This window comes from Cricetulus griseus, chromosome 5, assembly GCF_003668045.3.
Source record: "Cricetulus griseus strain 17A/GY chromosome 5, alternate assembly CriGri-PICRH-1.0, whole genome shotgun sequence".
Classification (NCBI taxonomy): Eukaryota; Metazoa; Chordata; class Mammalia; order Rodentia; family Cricetidae; genus Cricetulus; species Cricetulus griseus.
Genome location: NC_048598.1, coordinates 121,305,277 through 121,320,275, shown reverse-complemented (window position 1 = coordinate 121,320,275; position 14,999 = coordinate 121,305,277). Strand labels below are relative to the sequence as shown.

The 14,999-nt window shown below is 44.4% G+C and overlaps 1 protein-coding gene across 4 annotated transcripts in view; it reads left to right on the top strand.

Moving 5' to 3' along the window:
* The window catches only part of Sipa1l1 (signal induced proliferation associated 1 like 1), a 291,536-nt gene that overhangs the window by 233,160 nt on the left and 43,377 nt on the right, over window positions 1–14,999 (top strand). For all 4 annotated transcript variants that reach the window (XM_027418435.2, XM_027418430.2, XM_027418433.2 and 1 more), the window contains 3 exons: window positions 3,875–4,448; window positions 5,065–5,339; window positions 9,474–9,743. In XM_027418435.2, coding sequence (XP_027274236.1) covers window positions 3,875–4,448; window positions 5,065–5,339; window positions 9,474–9,743 — 1,119 coding nt within the window. The remainder of the gene's footprint in view (window positions 1–3,874; window positions 4,449–5,064; window positions 5,340–9,473; window positions 9,744–14,999) is intronic.

Here is a 14,999-nt window from a genome sequence, read left to right as displayed (position 1 = left end):
CTTGACGAAGCACATGTCCCTCAGGAACTTTGGGGTCCATCCCCTTAAGAGATTATCTTTGTGACAGGGTTTCTTGGTGCCATTTCTGTGCCATGTTTGGGATTGTTTGTGTGGTGTAGTTCTTGGACTTGACTATGCCTGAACAGTAACCCGAGGCTCCCAAAGCCCCTCTTTTCATTTTTATTCTAAGATAAATCTAAGTTGTAAAAGCTGGTCATGAATTTACTTTGTAGCTGAGGCAGGCCTTGAACTTGAAATCCTCCTGTCTGTTTCCTCCAAGTTAGCACTGCCAAGTTTCTTTTCCTTTGAGGTTGAAATCAATTGTTTATTGCTGTTTACATTATATTTCAAAAGTTGACGTTTCTCCTTTTTGCTTTTGTTCTTTTAGTTTTTTTTTCTTTTAAACATTTACTTATGTAATTGTTGATTTGTTGATGTGCCCTAGCAAATGTGTAAAAGTCAGAGGACAATTTACAGGCATAGGTTCATCTTTCCCCAATTCAGGGTCCTGTGGATTAAACTTGGATAACCCAGCTTGGTACTATGTACCTTTACCCACTAAGCCATCTCACTGCTCCCACTCCCACCCCATTATGGTAGAGTCATGTAGCCCATTGTAGCCTTGAACTCCTATGTAACCAAAGATGACCGTAAACTCCTGCTCCTTCTCTCGCCCAAGTGCTGGGATTTCAGGTACACACCACATGCCCTTTTCTAAAGTCCAAATGTCTTACTCTGCTCTGTTTGCATTAAGACTTCTATTCAACTGTTTACCAAATTACCCTTGTGGACCAAGATGTAGTGCTTCATTCAAGGTCTTTGGTGCCAGTGAATGTTACATGGTCCAGATCAAGTAGATAAAGCCTGCTGGAGGTCTCTTAGGCCCAGCGATCTGTGTAGACGGTCCCATTTAGCAGGTACCAAAGAGAGAAAAGGGTAAGTTTGGAGTCCTTTCCTGGAGGTGAGGGTGGAGTGGGCAGGGGTCTGTCGTTAATGCTCAGAGCTTGACTTCAGCCCTGACACTCTTCACCTGCAGTGTATGATCATTGTGGTTTTCTGCAAAATGATAGATTTGTGCCCCCTGTACCTGGAGATACATTTTGGGTCTCCCTGTTGTTTCCAAGGACTTTGGAGAGTATATCCATAGACTAAAATGAACACACATTTCCCTTGTAAAATTGAAGTCCAGTTTGAGGTGAAGCTCACCATTTTATGGAAGTCTGAGTGAGAGCCTCTGTAAAGTCCCCTTTAGTGCTGACCTTCCCTAACTGCTTCAGTCTCTAAGCTCATCTTGGCCTCTCACCCACCTGGGTGGCAAGTCCCATCTCTCCATGCTGCCAGGTGAGCAGGCTTGAAAAGGGTAGATCATTGCCAAGATGCAGCACTGTAAGTAAGTGTGGCTGACAAGAGATCCTGTGGAACCCACCTTTAAAAGAGCAAGAACCATTTGTAGGTAATCTTAGCTACCTATATTTAGAAATTCTAGACAAACTTCTTTTTGAATTGAGGCAAGTGTTCTAATTAGCTTAAATGAGGCCTTACTATAGTGAGTTTAGCATCTATGGTATCTGTGTCGTGAGCTTTTTAACCTTGTAGGACAGGGCTGTGAAAGTTAGTGCGTCTAAGACAAAGCCATTTGAAAGGTGCCTTCTAGGCTACCATCTTCTTCACCGCCTTCTTGAGGATTCTGTTTCTAATATTGCAGACCTGATTACTGTCTATATCACTTACTCCCATCTGTGGTGAATCACGGATAATTACACAGTAAAGACTTGGTTCTCTCTCTCACAGTTCGCTCTAGAAGCTTCTAATTAGTGGTGGGTTGCCAGAGTGTGTTTGTCTAAAGTTCTGTCGCTTAATAAATAGATCTATATTCTCTTGTGGGCTTAGGGCAAGTAGACGTGCTCACGATCACACCCCTGCTGAGCGTGTGCACCTCCTTAGTTAAATAAAAGCACAGCTGTTTCCTGAGGAAGAATGCTCTGAGTGAAATTAGCAAGAACAGAAATTGCCAATTTTAAAATGAAAGATATTAAACATTTCTGGATCCTCACCAGATTCCTTGTAGAAAATCTACCAAACCTGGATTTCAGCATTTTCTGCTCGGCTTCAGGGCTGAAGGGGGGTTGGGGGGTGGAGGCAAACATGATCAAATTAAAATTACACAGCTGTCAGTGTTCAAGCCAGACAGTTCACATTGACAAGAAAAACTGCCTTTGTAATAGTGTGTAATTAGATCCCAGTGCATGCACAGGGGAGTCTGAGGCTTCACTTCTGCAGTTAGAACACGGGTATTGGCTGACACCTCCCTTTGCCGTAAGGTGAGACTGCTGGTGGTGTTTTTTGTTTGTTTGTTTGTTTTTAAATATAAACTTGTAAAAATCATAATGTATCCCATCCGAGGTGTCTCCTGACAGTGTAGCTTTGCCATTCCACCAAACTATAATTTCTAAGTATAAAATCTTCACTTGTAGGTTTATTTATCCCATTTCTATAAGATACAGAAATTTTTCTGAAAGCAGCTGAATATCCGAAAGTGAGGCTCCCCATCCCACTTGAGGGAGGCTGAGACAGAGTCTCATTCTGTAGCTGTTGTGAAACTCACTGTGTCTCTCAGGATAGCCTGAGTTCTGGGGTTATAGGTGTGACTCTGACGAGACTTTAAAGTAAAGAAAATGAAGTAGAATTCTTCAGTTCACTTTGAAAGCACACTCTCAGGTATATCCTTTCTTTTGACAATTCTGAGGAAACATTTTACAGTGCAGTGCCATGGCTGACTCACTTTTAAGTCACCGAGAGAGGGATCATCAATCACTTTTAGCCCTGGCTGAGGGCACCATGTGATCTTGAGAACTGATGTGTGACATACAGCCTCTCTATTTCTACCCAGCTTCTCTTGTTTCAGGAAATTTTAATATCTTTCTTTTTGAGATTAAAATTAGAAGATCAGCATAGGTGTTTATGGCCATTTTTCATGAGCCTAATTTTTAGCTCTGTGTATGCAAAGGGAGTGATGGGAATAAGCTTTTTAAGGTCAGTCTGACTTAAAGAAACAGGGAAAGGGAAATGAGTTCCTTAAGAATCACAGACGGAAAGCAGAACATTTGGGTCAAAGAATAGCTCAATTGAAAACAGGATTTTCAAGTACTGTGGCAATTCTCTAAAAATCACAGTTACTATTAATGGTTTTATTTTAAAGTTATGCTGTTAATCTGGTCTCATGATGCCTCACACATGGGCCAACAGATACTGTTAGCTTTATTATTAGAAATGGAGATGAGAAATCACTCATTTCTCATGCCATGTATCTTCTGACTTTTCCCTGGTGAGCTGTGTCTTGCCTGCAGCCTTCTTGTCTAAAGTGGAGGACACATTTGTGTTCTGACAGACTTTCTGTCTGAAAGGTTGTGTGATTATGACATCCTCCACTGGAATTAGTCTGTAGGTATTTAAAGTAGCTTTTATTCTCTTATGTGGAACATTACAGTAAGCCACCTGCCCCACGATGACATTGTAGCTAGTCTCCCATCTGCTAAAGAAGTGAGGTTTTAACTTTCAAGCTTTTAGACAGAAAGGGTCTGCCTGGAAAGAAACCTGAATTCTCTAAAGCCTGAATGAAAAAGTTCACTCGTTAAGCAGACCTTTGTGTTCTTTCTTGTACAAAATGAGCAGTTGTTTTGCCTTTCCCAGTGCTTCTCCCTTCCCTTTAGCACTGGGGATCAAACCCAGAGTCTTGCATGCACATGCTACACTGGTGCTTTCCTGCCGAGCTACACCCCCAGCCCTTTGTCACAGCACATTTTATTCCCTTGTTGTAATAGAAGACAGACATACTGACACACACTCCATCTTTGTTCCCTGCTTTGTCTCTCAGCGTGGCCGTCACCAGGTCCAGAGATGTGCCTTCTTTTGGACCTCCCATCCCTAAAGGGGTCACTTTCCCCAAGTCAAATGTGTTCAGGGACTTCCTTTTGGCCAAAGTGATTAATGCAGAAAATGCTGCTCATAAGTCAGAAAAATTCCGGGCCATGGCAACAAGGACCCGCCAGGAATATCTGAAAGATCTGGCAGAAAAGAATGTCACCAACACACCTATCGACCCTTCTGGCAAATTTCCATTCATTTCTCTGGCATCCAAGAAGAAGGAAAAGTCTAAGCCTTATCCAGGAGCTGAGCTCAGTAGTATGGGGGCCATTGTGTGGGCAGTCCGGGCCAAAGACTACAACAAGGCCATGGAATTCGACTGCCTCCTCGGGATCTCCAATGAGTTCATCGTCCTCATTGATCAAGAAACAAGGAGTGTGGCTTTCAATTGTTCCTGCAGAGATGTGATAGGGTGGACATCCAGCGACACCAGCCTCAAGATCTTCTATGAGCGTGGAGAGTGTGTTTCGGTGGAGAGCTTCATTAGCAGTGAGGATATTAAAGAAATTGTCAAAAGGCTCCAGGTGAGACTTTCTTTTTCTTTTTTTGTTTCAATTCTTATTCTTATTAAAGTTTTTGGGACACTAAAGCCAGGCCATAACCTTATGTGGCATTATTGGCTACTCTAGCAATTCCCTTGATGATATGTGAAGCCACACTATGTATCTGATGATCATTCTTTGCATCATTTGCTGAGAAGAGTTGCAGCTTCAGGAGAGAGGACACATTGGCGGGGGTTTGTGTTGGAAACTCACCTGCACATGACCAGATCTCACTGCACTGCTGACTGCTGTTGCTGTAATAGCTGAGAAAGCTGCTTGCATATCTGCATCCTTGGATTTTTTTTTTTTTAATGGAAAGTTGAATGCAGAGTATAGGTTCTCCTTGCTACCAGCTCTCTGTGAATATCTGAGGTTTTCCTACAACTTTAGGAAAACCATTGAGCTCTTTGGAAGCAGCCAGTGTGCTGCTTTTGCCTACTGAATAGAGACTAGTGAAGGGGAATAACTAGCCCGCCTTTTAGCTGGTTATAGGGTGTTCAAGGATAACATTTCCAGGGCAGCATTTTTCCAGTTCTGAGTTACTACTGATTAACAGGTTACAATACTTAACTCCAGGATCTCTCATTTCCTTGTCTAGTTTGTTTCAAAAGGTTGTGAATCGGTGGAAATGACTCTGCGAAGAAATGGGCTAGGACAGCTTGGCTTCCATGTCAACTATGAAGGCATCGTGGCAGATGTAGAGCCCTACGGCTATGCCTGGCAAGCAGGTCTGAGGCAGGGCAGCCGCCTGGTGGAGATCTGCAAGGTGGCGGTGGCCACCTTGAGCCATGAGCAGATGATTGATCTCTTGAGAACATCCGTCACAGTGAAAGTTGTCATCATCCCTCCCCATGACGACTGCACCCCACGGAGGTAGGTCTGAGTTGGCAGCTGAGGTCAGAGTTGCTGTGCCACATAGAACATGTCTTGATAGGCAGGGTGGCCAGAGAGAAGTTGACCTGTCTTGTGAGGCTGACCATTCCTACATGGAAAATCTAACACAGGACACAGCTCTGTTTCTGCATGTTGGCAGCTCAAGTGACTAACTGGTGCCAGTCTGGGATTTGCATCACTGCACTAATAAAGTTGCTGCTCCAGTCAAGATGTCTCTAACACCTATCTTTAGCATCTTGCACCAGCAGTCAATAGTCACGGAACACATCACATCTCGGCCTGTCAGAATATTTTCTTTTAAGTTCCATGATGATCATACTGTCCTCACTCCCATTTGTCCCATTGCTATCCAAAGCTTAACTGTCGTTTTAAGCCCTACTGTCTGGACCTGGAAAGCTGAGCTCGCCTTCCAGGCTCTTTCCTGGCAGCATCTGTGGAGCCAGGAATGGGCTTCCAATGAGTCAGATCTTCACTTAATGCTTTAGCAGCTTGTCTGTAGCCTTCTTCTAGAGGGAGGACCCAGGAGCTGCTGCCTGCTCCACTCCATTGGCTGAATTTTTACTTCAGTGTTCCAGGCCTTGGGGGAGAGGGTGAACAAAAAAATAAAACCAACACTGTTACATGAATTAATACATTTAATTCTTTTAGCAATCCTATGACAATTATGCATGTTTTTAAGAAACCACATAGGTCCAGTGTGGTGGCTCAGTGAGTCAAATCACTTCCCACCTAGTCTGGTGACCTGAGGTTGATCCCTGGGTACCAGATGATGGAAAGATCCCACCTTGACCTACATGCACAGTGGCACACCCCGTGGTATGCACATACATACATACATACATACATACACACATACATACATACATACATACATACATGAATGATACTCTTACCAAAAAAGTAACCAAGGATCTTCTCAAGCTCCTCTGGCATCAGGGCCCAGAGTTTAAATGCTGTTCTCTAGGTTGACATAGACCCTTACCCTGTGCCTTAGTCATGGGTGTTCTGGTAAATATGTGCAGTTCCTGGTTCGTGGTGTCACTTCTCCCACTGGCCTCTTTGAAGCTACCACCGGGACGTATGTAAGGGCAGAGTTGGGCCAGATGGGACAGCATGTTCTGAAATCAGTGCATGTGACTCCCACACACCGGAGTGAAGGAGCCACATCTGTCTTCCACTGGAAGACACACATGCCATCTCCTTGAAGCTCACACTGCTGCCCACACATTGTCAGGTGCTGAGCCAGGAACTGGGTGAAGGCTAAGCCATAGCTCTCGCCGCCCCTCTGTGCAGGTGAGAAATTGTGCACTGTGCAGATGCCTCCGGAGACCCGAGAAGCTGTTCACTTCTGCAGAAGTGGCTTCAAAGGGAACAGTTGAAGCATTAACACCTTGCTGCGGTGTCTCTTCTCCTCCGCACTGCACACTCCCACTGCTGTTTTCCTAGCAACTAATTACTGTTCTGTGACTAGTCACTCTTCTCCTCCTTCCCTTCAGGTGGCTCTGGGGTGAGGTAGGACAGCCCTCCTGAAAGCTCACTACCCACTGCTGTTGGTTCTTGCAGTCACCAGGACCTTGAAAGCATTGCAGGTAGCCACACGGTGACCACATGTCAGGGAGACCTTGAATGTGTATACACATTCATTTTAAAAATGGAAGTTATGTTTAAGTAACACATAAAAATTAAGGGCCCTTTCTCTATTAGAAAAAAAAAAATAGGCAGGCCCCTCCATGAACTGCTTCCAAACTGCAGTTTGGTAAGAGAAGGGACATAAAGCTAAATCTCTGAGTCCTGCTATGTGCCTGGAGGGTTTTGTTTCATTTTCCTTTCTGTCCTTATGATTCCTTCATCTTTTAATACAATAGTGAGACAAATGGAAGGTGCGGAACAGCCCACAGAGTAACCATATAGCCAAGAGGACAGCACAGTGGGAGCAGTTGCAAGGGTCCATCAGATGTCCTTCCTAAGTGTCATCATCCCCACTCCCACTGGTGAAAAGGCGCTCGCCTCCATCACATCTCCAGTGTCTGTGACCTCTGTGACTCCAGCTCTCGTCCACTTGATGAGAGAAATAGCTGGCTAGCGGTTAGATGAGGTACCCCTAGTGGTGTAAGCTTCATTCTGCAGGGTGCTACTCTGTAATCAGGGACCATTCAAGATCTAAAAACAGTTACATAAAAAGACCAAATTATCTTTAGTACTATTATTTTTCTTGCTGGGGATTTGAGAGTCAAATTATCTTTTAAATAGGAATGGGTTGCAAAGTATTTTCTTGCTTTGAAAGTGAGAGCATGATGCCTTTGAGCTAGAACTCATCTGCTCCAAACCTCAGCCTCTAGATGAGCTCCCACTGAAAGGACTTGTGTGTTTCTTTGGAGTCAAAATCACAGCTTCTAGGGACCAAGCTGTTCACAAACATTAGGCTTTTTAAAATTAGGTTTCAGTTGGCCCTTTGGTCACATTCAGCCCTGAAACAGTAATGCCTGCTGACAGCTCCCATTGGGTTTACAAAAGATGCTGGCTGTCCCCTTTTGTCATTGGCTATCCTTGAGTGAGATGCGATTCACGTGGGTGAGGACGTCTGGGGAGTTAGAGTGCTATTCTCTAGTTAGAAACTAAAGTAACACGAGCCTGCAGGTATGCTGCTGATGCTGTGGGTTAGGGCCTGGTCTGCCTCCTCTGGGCTGTGCAAAGCTCTCTAGACCTCTGCATACCCATAATGCCAGGATAGTGCAGGATAGCACCCCCATTATGGAGTTGCTGTAGTGTGGCTAAATTAGCACCCATCCTGCTTCCCGTAGTCTGCCTTACAGTTTACATTCACCACCACATTTTATTCAAGGTTGCCACAGACAGCTTTTTGTGACTGTTTACACATGGCACTAAAACCAGCCATTAGCTTTGTCTGTCAGAGCGCTGTCCACATTTGGTTTCGTCTGTCATTCTTAGGTTTTTCAGAAATGGGTAGGCGAGCATAAAGCCAGTGAGGTGTTCCCTTGCCATGAAGGCAGTAGGGAAAGCAGGTAGCTGCAGTTTGGTTTCCTGTGAACTGCATGAGATTTAGAAGAACATAAGTATCTCAGTAATTTTTCAGTGCTAACTATGTTAAAATGATACAGTTTTGAGTATCTTGGGTAAAACAAAGCATCTTAAGTCAATGGCACCAAATTTGTTTTCTTTCTAAAATTCAAAGTTCCAAACATGGCTCGTCCATGCAGCTCACCCTGCCTGCCTTGGGCTCATTCTGCATTATTTCCAAAGTTCCTCATGAGTGACTCTTCACAGCTGCTCTGGTCACACTCCCTTCCTGGTCTTCCCTCCTGATTCCCAGTCCATGCAGTCCCTGTACAAAAGGAAATCATTCTATTCGATGATGAAATTTCAGTACATGGGTTAATACTGTAGTAGGGATAGAATTTGTCTACCTGGTTAATGACAGACAGACTCTGCTCTTGTTGCTTCTATATAAAGGATGGAGCATGGGTCCCAGGCTTCCTGAGACTGAGATTTCGGGCAGAGCAGAAGTGACAGTACTTGTGCCGCTGGCCATGGATGTCACCGAAGAAGGGAGATGCCTTCCTTTGGAAAGAAATGAAGTCTGGTTTCAGATGGTGCTTGGTCTTCCTGAGGGATTTAATAATTGTTTCTGTAATTGGTTTTCTCCCTCCTAAGCTAAATTTGGTTCTCTGGTTGGGCATTGGGATCCCCCCCCTTGCTTAATTTCTTGGCTCTTGGGATCCCAACTCATTTGGCGATGCCCTCCCTTTAGATCCCCAGTTGCAGTTCCCAGCGAAGTTTGCAGAACTGCTTGTTGTCTGCCCTGAGCTGCCTTCTCTGGGGTCCTTCCAGCTGCCCCTCCCTCATTAGTTCTCCTTGCTCCCAGCTGACCTGGGCTCTGTGGGTTTTTATGGACTCCTCATCTCAGGCTCCACACTTGGGACTGAGTACATGAAAATACTTGTGTGATTCTTCTGGAGTCCTAGGTTGGGAAAGGAAAATTGCAAGGCCCAAAGATTGAAAGAAGTCTCAAATGTTAATGATAATCAGTGTGTCTCCACCAACATGATAAGGCGGTAGTCATTGTTTTTTTCCTGGTTTTCTTTCTCTTTATAGGAGTTGCTCAGAAACCTACCGAATGCCAGTGATGGAGTACAAGATGAATGAAGGTGTTTCCTATGAGTTCAAGTTTCCCTTCAGGAATAATAACAAATGGCAGCGGAATGCTAACAAGGGTGCTCACTCACCCCAGGTCCCATCCCAGCTGCAGAGTCCCATGACCTCTCGGCTGAATGCTGGGAAAGGAGATGGGAAAATGCCCCCTCCAGAAAGAGCCGGCAACATCCCTCGAAGCATCTCTAGTGACGGGCGCCCACTGGAAAGGAGGTGAGTGCTCTCTCCAAGGCCACTCTGCTCTGAGCCCCAAGTTCAAATAAGACCAAATGTGTAAGCTCTAGGCTTTCCTGTGTTTCTCAGAAGTAACGCTGAAATGCCCATGAGGGTCTTCCAAAGCATGGGAGCTTTCCCAGCAGAGTATCCAGCTGCCTGCAGTGAGATTTGTATGTGCTTTGTTTTTTAATTTCTATGTGATTATCAACAGAAATCACCAGTTTATATATAGTGGCCAGTTGGATTAAAACTTAGATAACTTAAATTCTTGAGGTGACAGTCTTCATTGCTTGAAGCAACTTATAGAAGCAACGGAATGCAAGGTTTTGGTTGGATATCTGTGTTGCCATTTTATTTGAAACAGATTTTAAGAGGGAAAACTTGTCTTAGTCAGTGTTCTATTGCTGTGAGAGACACCATTACCATGGTAACTCTTAGGAAGGAAAGCATTTAATTGGGGATGGCTTACAATTCAGAGGTTTGGTCCATTATTGTCATGGTGCTAAGGATGCCAGCAAGTAGGCATATGTGGGGCTGAAAAAGGAGCCAAGAGTCCTACGTCTGAATCAGAAGGCAACAGTAAGACAAAGCAATACTGGGCCTGGTGTGAGCTCCTGAAACCTCAGAGCCCACCCCCAGAGACATACTTCTTCCTCCAACAAGGCCACATCTCTTAATAGTGCCACTTCTTATTGGCTTCTGGTGGTCATTTTCTTTTGCATATTAGAAAACTCAAGTAGTACAATAGATTTCCCACGACTCGGAAGGTAGCAGAAAGTGGGGAGAAGGCAGCGCGTGGGCAAGGTAATTTAACACTGAGGTAAATAAGCAAAAGGGATGAGGGTGGAGGTTCTGGAATGTGAGGAGCCAACTCTAGTCAAACTGAAAGGCAGAGTAGACCCTCACAGAAAGCAGCAAGTCTGCCTTGGTGAGCAGCCATGGCATTCAGTCATCTTTCTGTGAGCAGGACCACCTCAAGCTGGGGCCTCAGCCCAGCATTAAACTGTATTAAGTTCTTTCATATGTAAGTAAAATTGGGTCTAAAGTTTTAAGTCAGGGTTCTGTAGGTGATGATGCCAGAGGAGGTGGTTTCTATTTATGTTACTTGCTAGAAGTTTCTTTTCTTCCCATTCACAGCCATTTTCTCCTCACTTCTGCTCGTATTCTTACACCTTGATGTTTCGGTGGAAGCCTCTGGAGTTGGTTGTGTTGTCTGTGTTCTAGAGCTGTGGTGGGTAGAAGAGTCCTTGTGATAGAGCCTTCTCCAGCAAGGACAGGGTGCTGTGGACAGTGTTCTAGTTATCCATCTACTTCAGGGGCACTTGAAAGTGGAGGTCACTCTGTGGAGTCCTGTATTATAGTCTAGCTTTGAGCTTGTGTAACATTGTCACTTAGCCATCCTGGGATCCTAGAGTAATGCCACATAGAAACAGCTTGTAAGAGCACACACATGAAAGTGGTCTTTCTAAAATCCTTCATTGACTCCTGAGGTTTATGTCCAGGACCTTGCTCTTTATCCCAGTAAAAGGCTCCTCACCCATCGCCACTCCACCCCATCTGGATTCTTTTTGCTTTCCTTCTCTGAGAAGGAAAAGCCTCCCAAAGATCTCTGAATAAATTCTTTGTTTTACTCACTGCAAACTTGGCTTTTCCTGAGGTGCGTGTTAGTGTAACTCATGGTTTGGCTCATGTTTTGAAAGGTGAGCCTGGGAAGTCATTGTTTAAAGGGCTCTATCTCCTGCCAGCCCCATTTTCTGCTTCCACAGAACATTCCAGAGGCTTTCACCGGTGAACTCATTTGGGGTTTCCTTTCACAGTATTTCACAAAATAAAATAGTGGGATGTGTTCTGTTCCATGTTGAATCTAATCTTCAGCAGAAGCTAAAGCATGAAAGAGTTCAGCAAACTGACATGAGGAGATAGAAATTCTATTGGTGGCTAATTACTTCAGCACTAGCTTAGTCAGGGTTCTGTTGCTGTGACAAACACCGTGACCAAGAGTAACTTGTTGATTTCATTATATAACTCTCAGGACAGTTCATTCCTGAGAGCAGTCAGGGCAGGAACCTGGAGGCAGAAGCTGACACAGAGGCCATGGAGGGGCACTGCTTACTGGCTTACTCCTCATGGCTTGCTCAGCCTGCTTTCTTTTGGAACTCAAGGACCACCTGCCCAGGGGTGGCACCACAATTTGGTGGAGACATTTTCTCAACTGAGATTCCTATTCCCATTTAACTTTAGTTCATATCAGGTTGGTCAAACACTAACCTGGACAAGGATTCTAGAGGCTTGTCTTCATGTACCCGAGCCCATTGCCTGTCTCACCTACTCCCAAAGGAAAGTACATCTCCCTGAGGGAGGGCCAGTGACCACAGGAGGGGCCTGTGCTTCTTTAGAATGTAGGGGTGGGAGGGATAGAAGCTATCATTGGTTTGGGGGGTTTTGTGCCCTACTCACTGCCTCTCTGGCTTCATATCATGTAGGGTGCTCTCCGAGAACCCTACTAGAATCCCAGATTCTAGGATATCTTACAAAATCTCATCCCCACATTTTCCAACTGTCAGGATGGTTGGGCCATCTCCAGTTTGAAGTTTATGGTAGTCTTCTGTTATAAAACATAGTTGTCAATTCCTATCTTATCAACCTTCGTGCCAGTTAACTTGTAGTTAGGTCATTTATGAATATGAATGGACCTTTAAGGTGAGTCATATGTAGTCCACACTAAAGCTTTGATTCTGAACCCTGAGCCATCTTTACAATCATTTGATTCCATTCCTTCTGCCCCAGAAAGTTGTGTTTAGCTGTGGAGTATACAGATCTCCTGGAGCATAAGCCATCAGCAGATACTAGTGTCCTCTCCCACACAGCACAAGCCTGCTTGCCTTGCTTAGGTCCAACACAGTCCTTTTTGGATAAAAAAATAGTCATTTATTGCTTACAGAAGCATACTCTTTATTTCAGGTTTTGTAGAACCACAGGCCCAGAGGTCTTTTTTTTTCCCCTTAATTTATGGGATGGACTTTTTTCTTTTAATACTTAAGGCCATAGTCTATGTAACAATAACATATGTTGGTATTTGGGATTCTTAGCAAGAATTTTTCAGCTGCATAGGGCTCTTTCATGTTGTTGGGAGAAACTTTAGAGGCTATAGCATGTTTGCCATTCCAGGTCTGATCTGTTTGGTTTGCATTTGAGAATTTTATGCTCCCCAGGTGTCCATCTGATTACAGAATTTTATAGTGTTTGTGGGGTGGATGTGTTAGCAAAGTAATACTTATTTAGCAAGAATAGGCAACTTGATAAATCTGTGGTTTGGGTGTCAGGTTTATCTAGGGCTTAAGGGTGGGACTGGAGTAAAAACAACTCCCATAGTGCACTAGACTTGCTTCATTGCTGAGTTTAAGCATACCAGGGGATCAGTCATAATTCTCTAGATCTGAGTTACTGTACTCAAAATCTAATCATTTCAAGGGCTTTGGATAAGTAACAGTCATCTTAGTATATGGAAGAGTTTTCCATTCTTGTTAAATAAAATTACCACAAACCTTTACTGTCTGGATTAGATCTCATTGGGCCATGAATGCACTTGCACTCTCTCCCTGGATCCCTTGTGCTCAAGTGGACACAAGGATCTTTGCATAACAGAACATGGAGCTTTGCTGGGGCTCCTCTGGCCATGTCCATGTTGCTATCCATGTTCTCAAAGCATTGAATACTGTTCAGCCCTAACTTGTTAGTCAACATTTTCCACTCCCTCTTAAAAGTGTTTCCTTGTCACTATGGTTTGGGAGTGTGCCCCCTCCCATAGGTCCATACACAAAGGATTGGTCTTCAGGCAGTGCCTCTGGGAGGTACCATGGACCTTTAATATGTGGGACCCAGAGAGAAGTTCTTAGGTCGGTGGTACCCTCCCTGTTCCTACTTCTGTTTTGTGCTCTAGAATGTGAGCACAAATTCTCTCCAACTCACACCTTGCCATTCTATGCCACACTCACAGACTTAAGTAATGGGTTCAGTCCTAGAATTTTGAACCCCAGAACTGTGAACTCAAAGCTTTTCCTTGTAAATAGCCTGTTTGGGGTACTTTGTTGTAGTATTTGAAGCTAAGAGTACACTCATCTTCCTAAACCTAATTTGTGTTGTTTTTAATTGTTGGCCCTTTGCCCCTGCTTCCTCATCCTTCGGGTTTCCCTTCTTCATTTCTTTAACCCCGGGCTGTGTAGCATCTCTACATTGACATCTGCTTCAGTGACTTAGGTCATCACCTAATTTAAGGATTTTGTCTTGACTTCCTTTTCCAAACTAACTTATCCTTCACCCTGCCCCTCCCCTTTCCACTTCCTCCTTTCCCATCATACCCACCTTGATGAAGTATGGTACAGTTTTTCCTGTACTCCAGTATCACAACCTGACCTAGGAATCTGTCCAGTTTCCCTCCATTCTCATTTCCTTCTGCCCTCCTCTAGTAACCTGCTTCAAGATAATCCCTGTCTTCTCTTGAGTTCTCAGACAGACAGACAGACAGACAGAAAAGAGGTGGGGAGAAGGAGGGAGGGGGTGAGTTAGTTTGTGGTGGTAGAGCCAGGAGCTCCACAGATTGCCTGTGGAAGTCAGAGGACAGTTTTGTAGGGTTGATTTTCTCCCTCCACCTGAGAATCAAATTCATGTTGTCAGGTTGGCATCATAGACAGCAAACACCTTCACCCAGTGAGTCACCTCACTTGCCCCTTTCCACCTGTTTTTTTGTTGTTGTTGTTGTTGTTGGCTTTTGTTTTTGTTTTTGCTTTTGCTTTTTTTGTTTTGTTTTGTTTTTTTAGCTGGGATCTCTTGCTGAGCCTGCACTTTCGACGGGCTGGCCAGCAAGCCCTAGGGCTCTTCTGTCCTATACCTCCACCAGCAGTATCACCAGCAGCCCTAGCAACACTTAACTGTTATGTGGATGCTGGGGACTGAACTCCAATCCTCATGCTTGTGAAGCAGATGCTTTACTGTTGAGCCATCTGCTCCGCCCTTGAGGTTTTTTTTGTTGTTTGTCAGCTTCTTTCTTCTTAGCTAAAGGGCTTATACTTCATGCTACTTTTTAAAAGTCTCAATTGTTGTCAGAAGCCTCGAATTCTGAGGAGCAGCCTCCTGCCAGCAGAGTCATGTGATAAAAATGGAGCCAAGCCTTTACTGACACTCATGCTTCCACGGTCCTCAAGATCAAGTCAGCCTCCCTAGCTTGGTTGGTGGCATCCCTGAAAGTCACTGGGC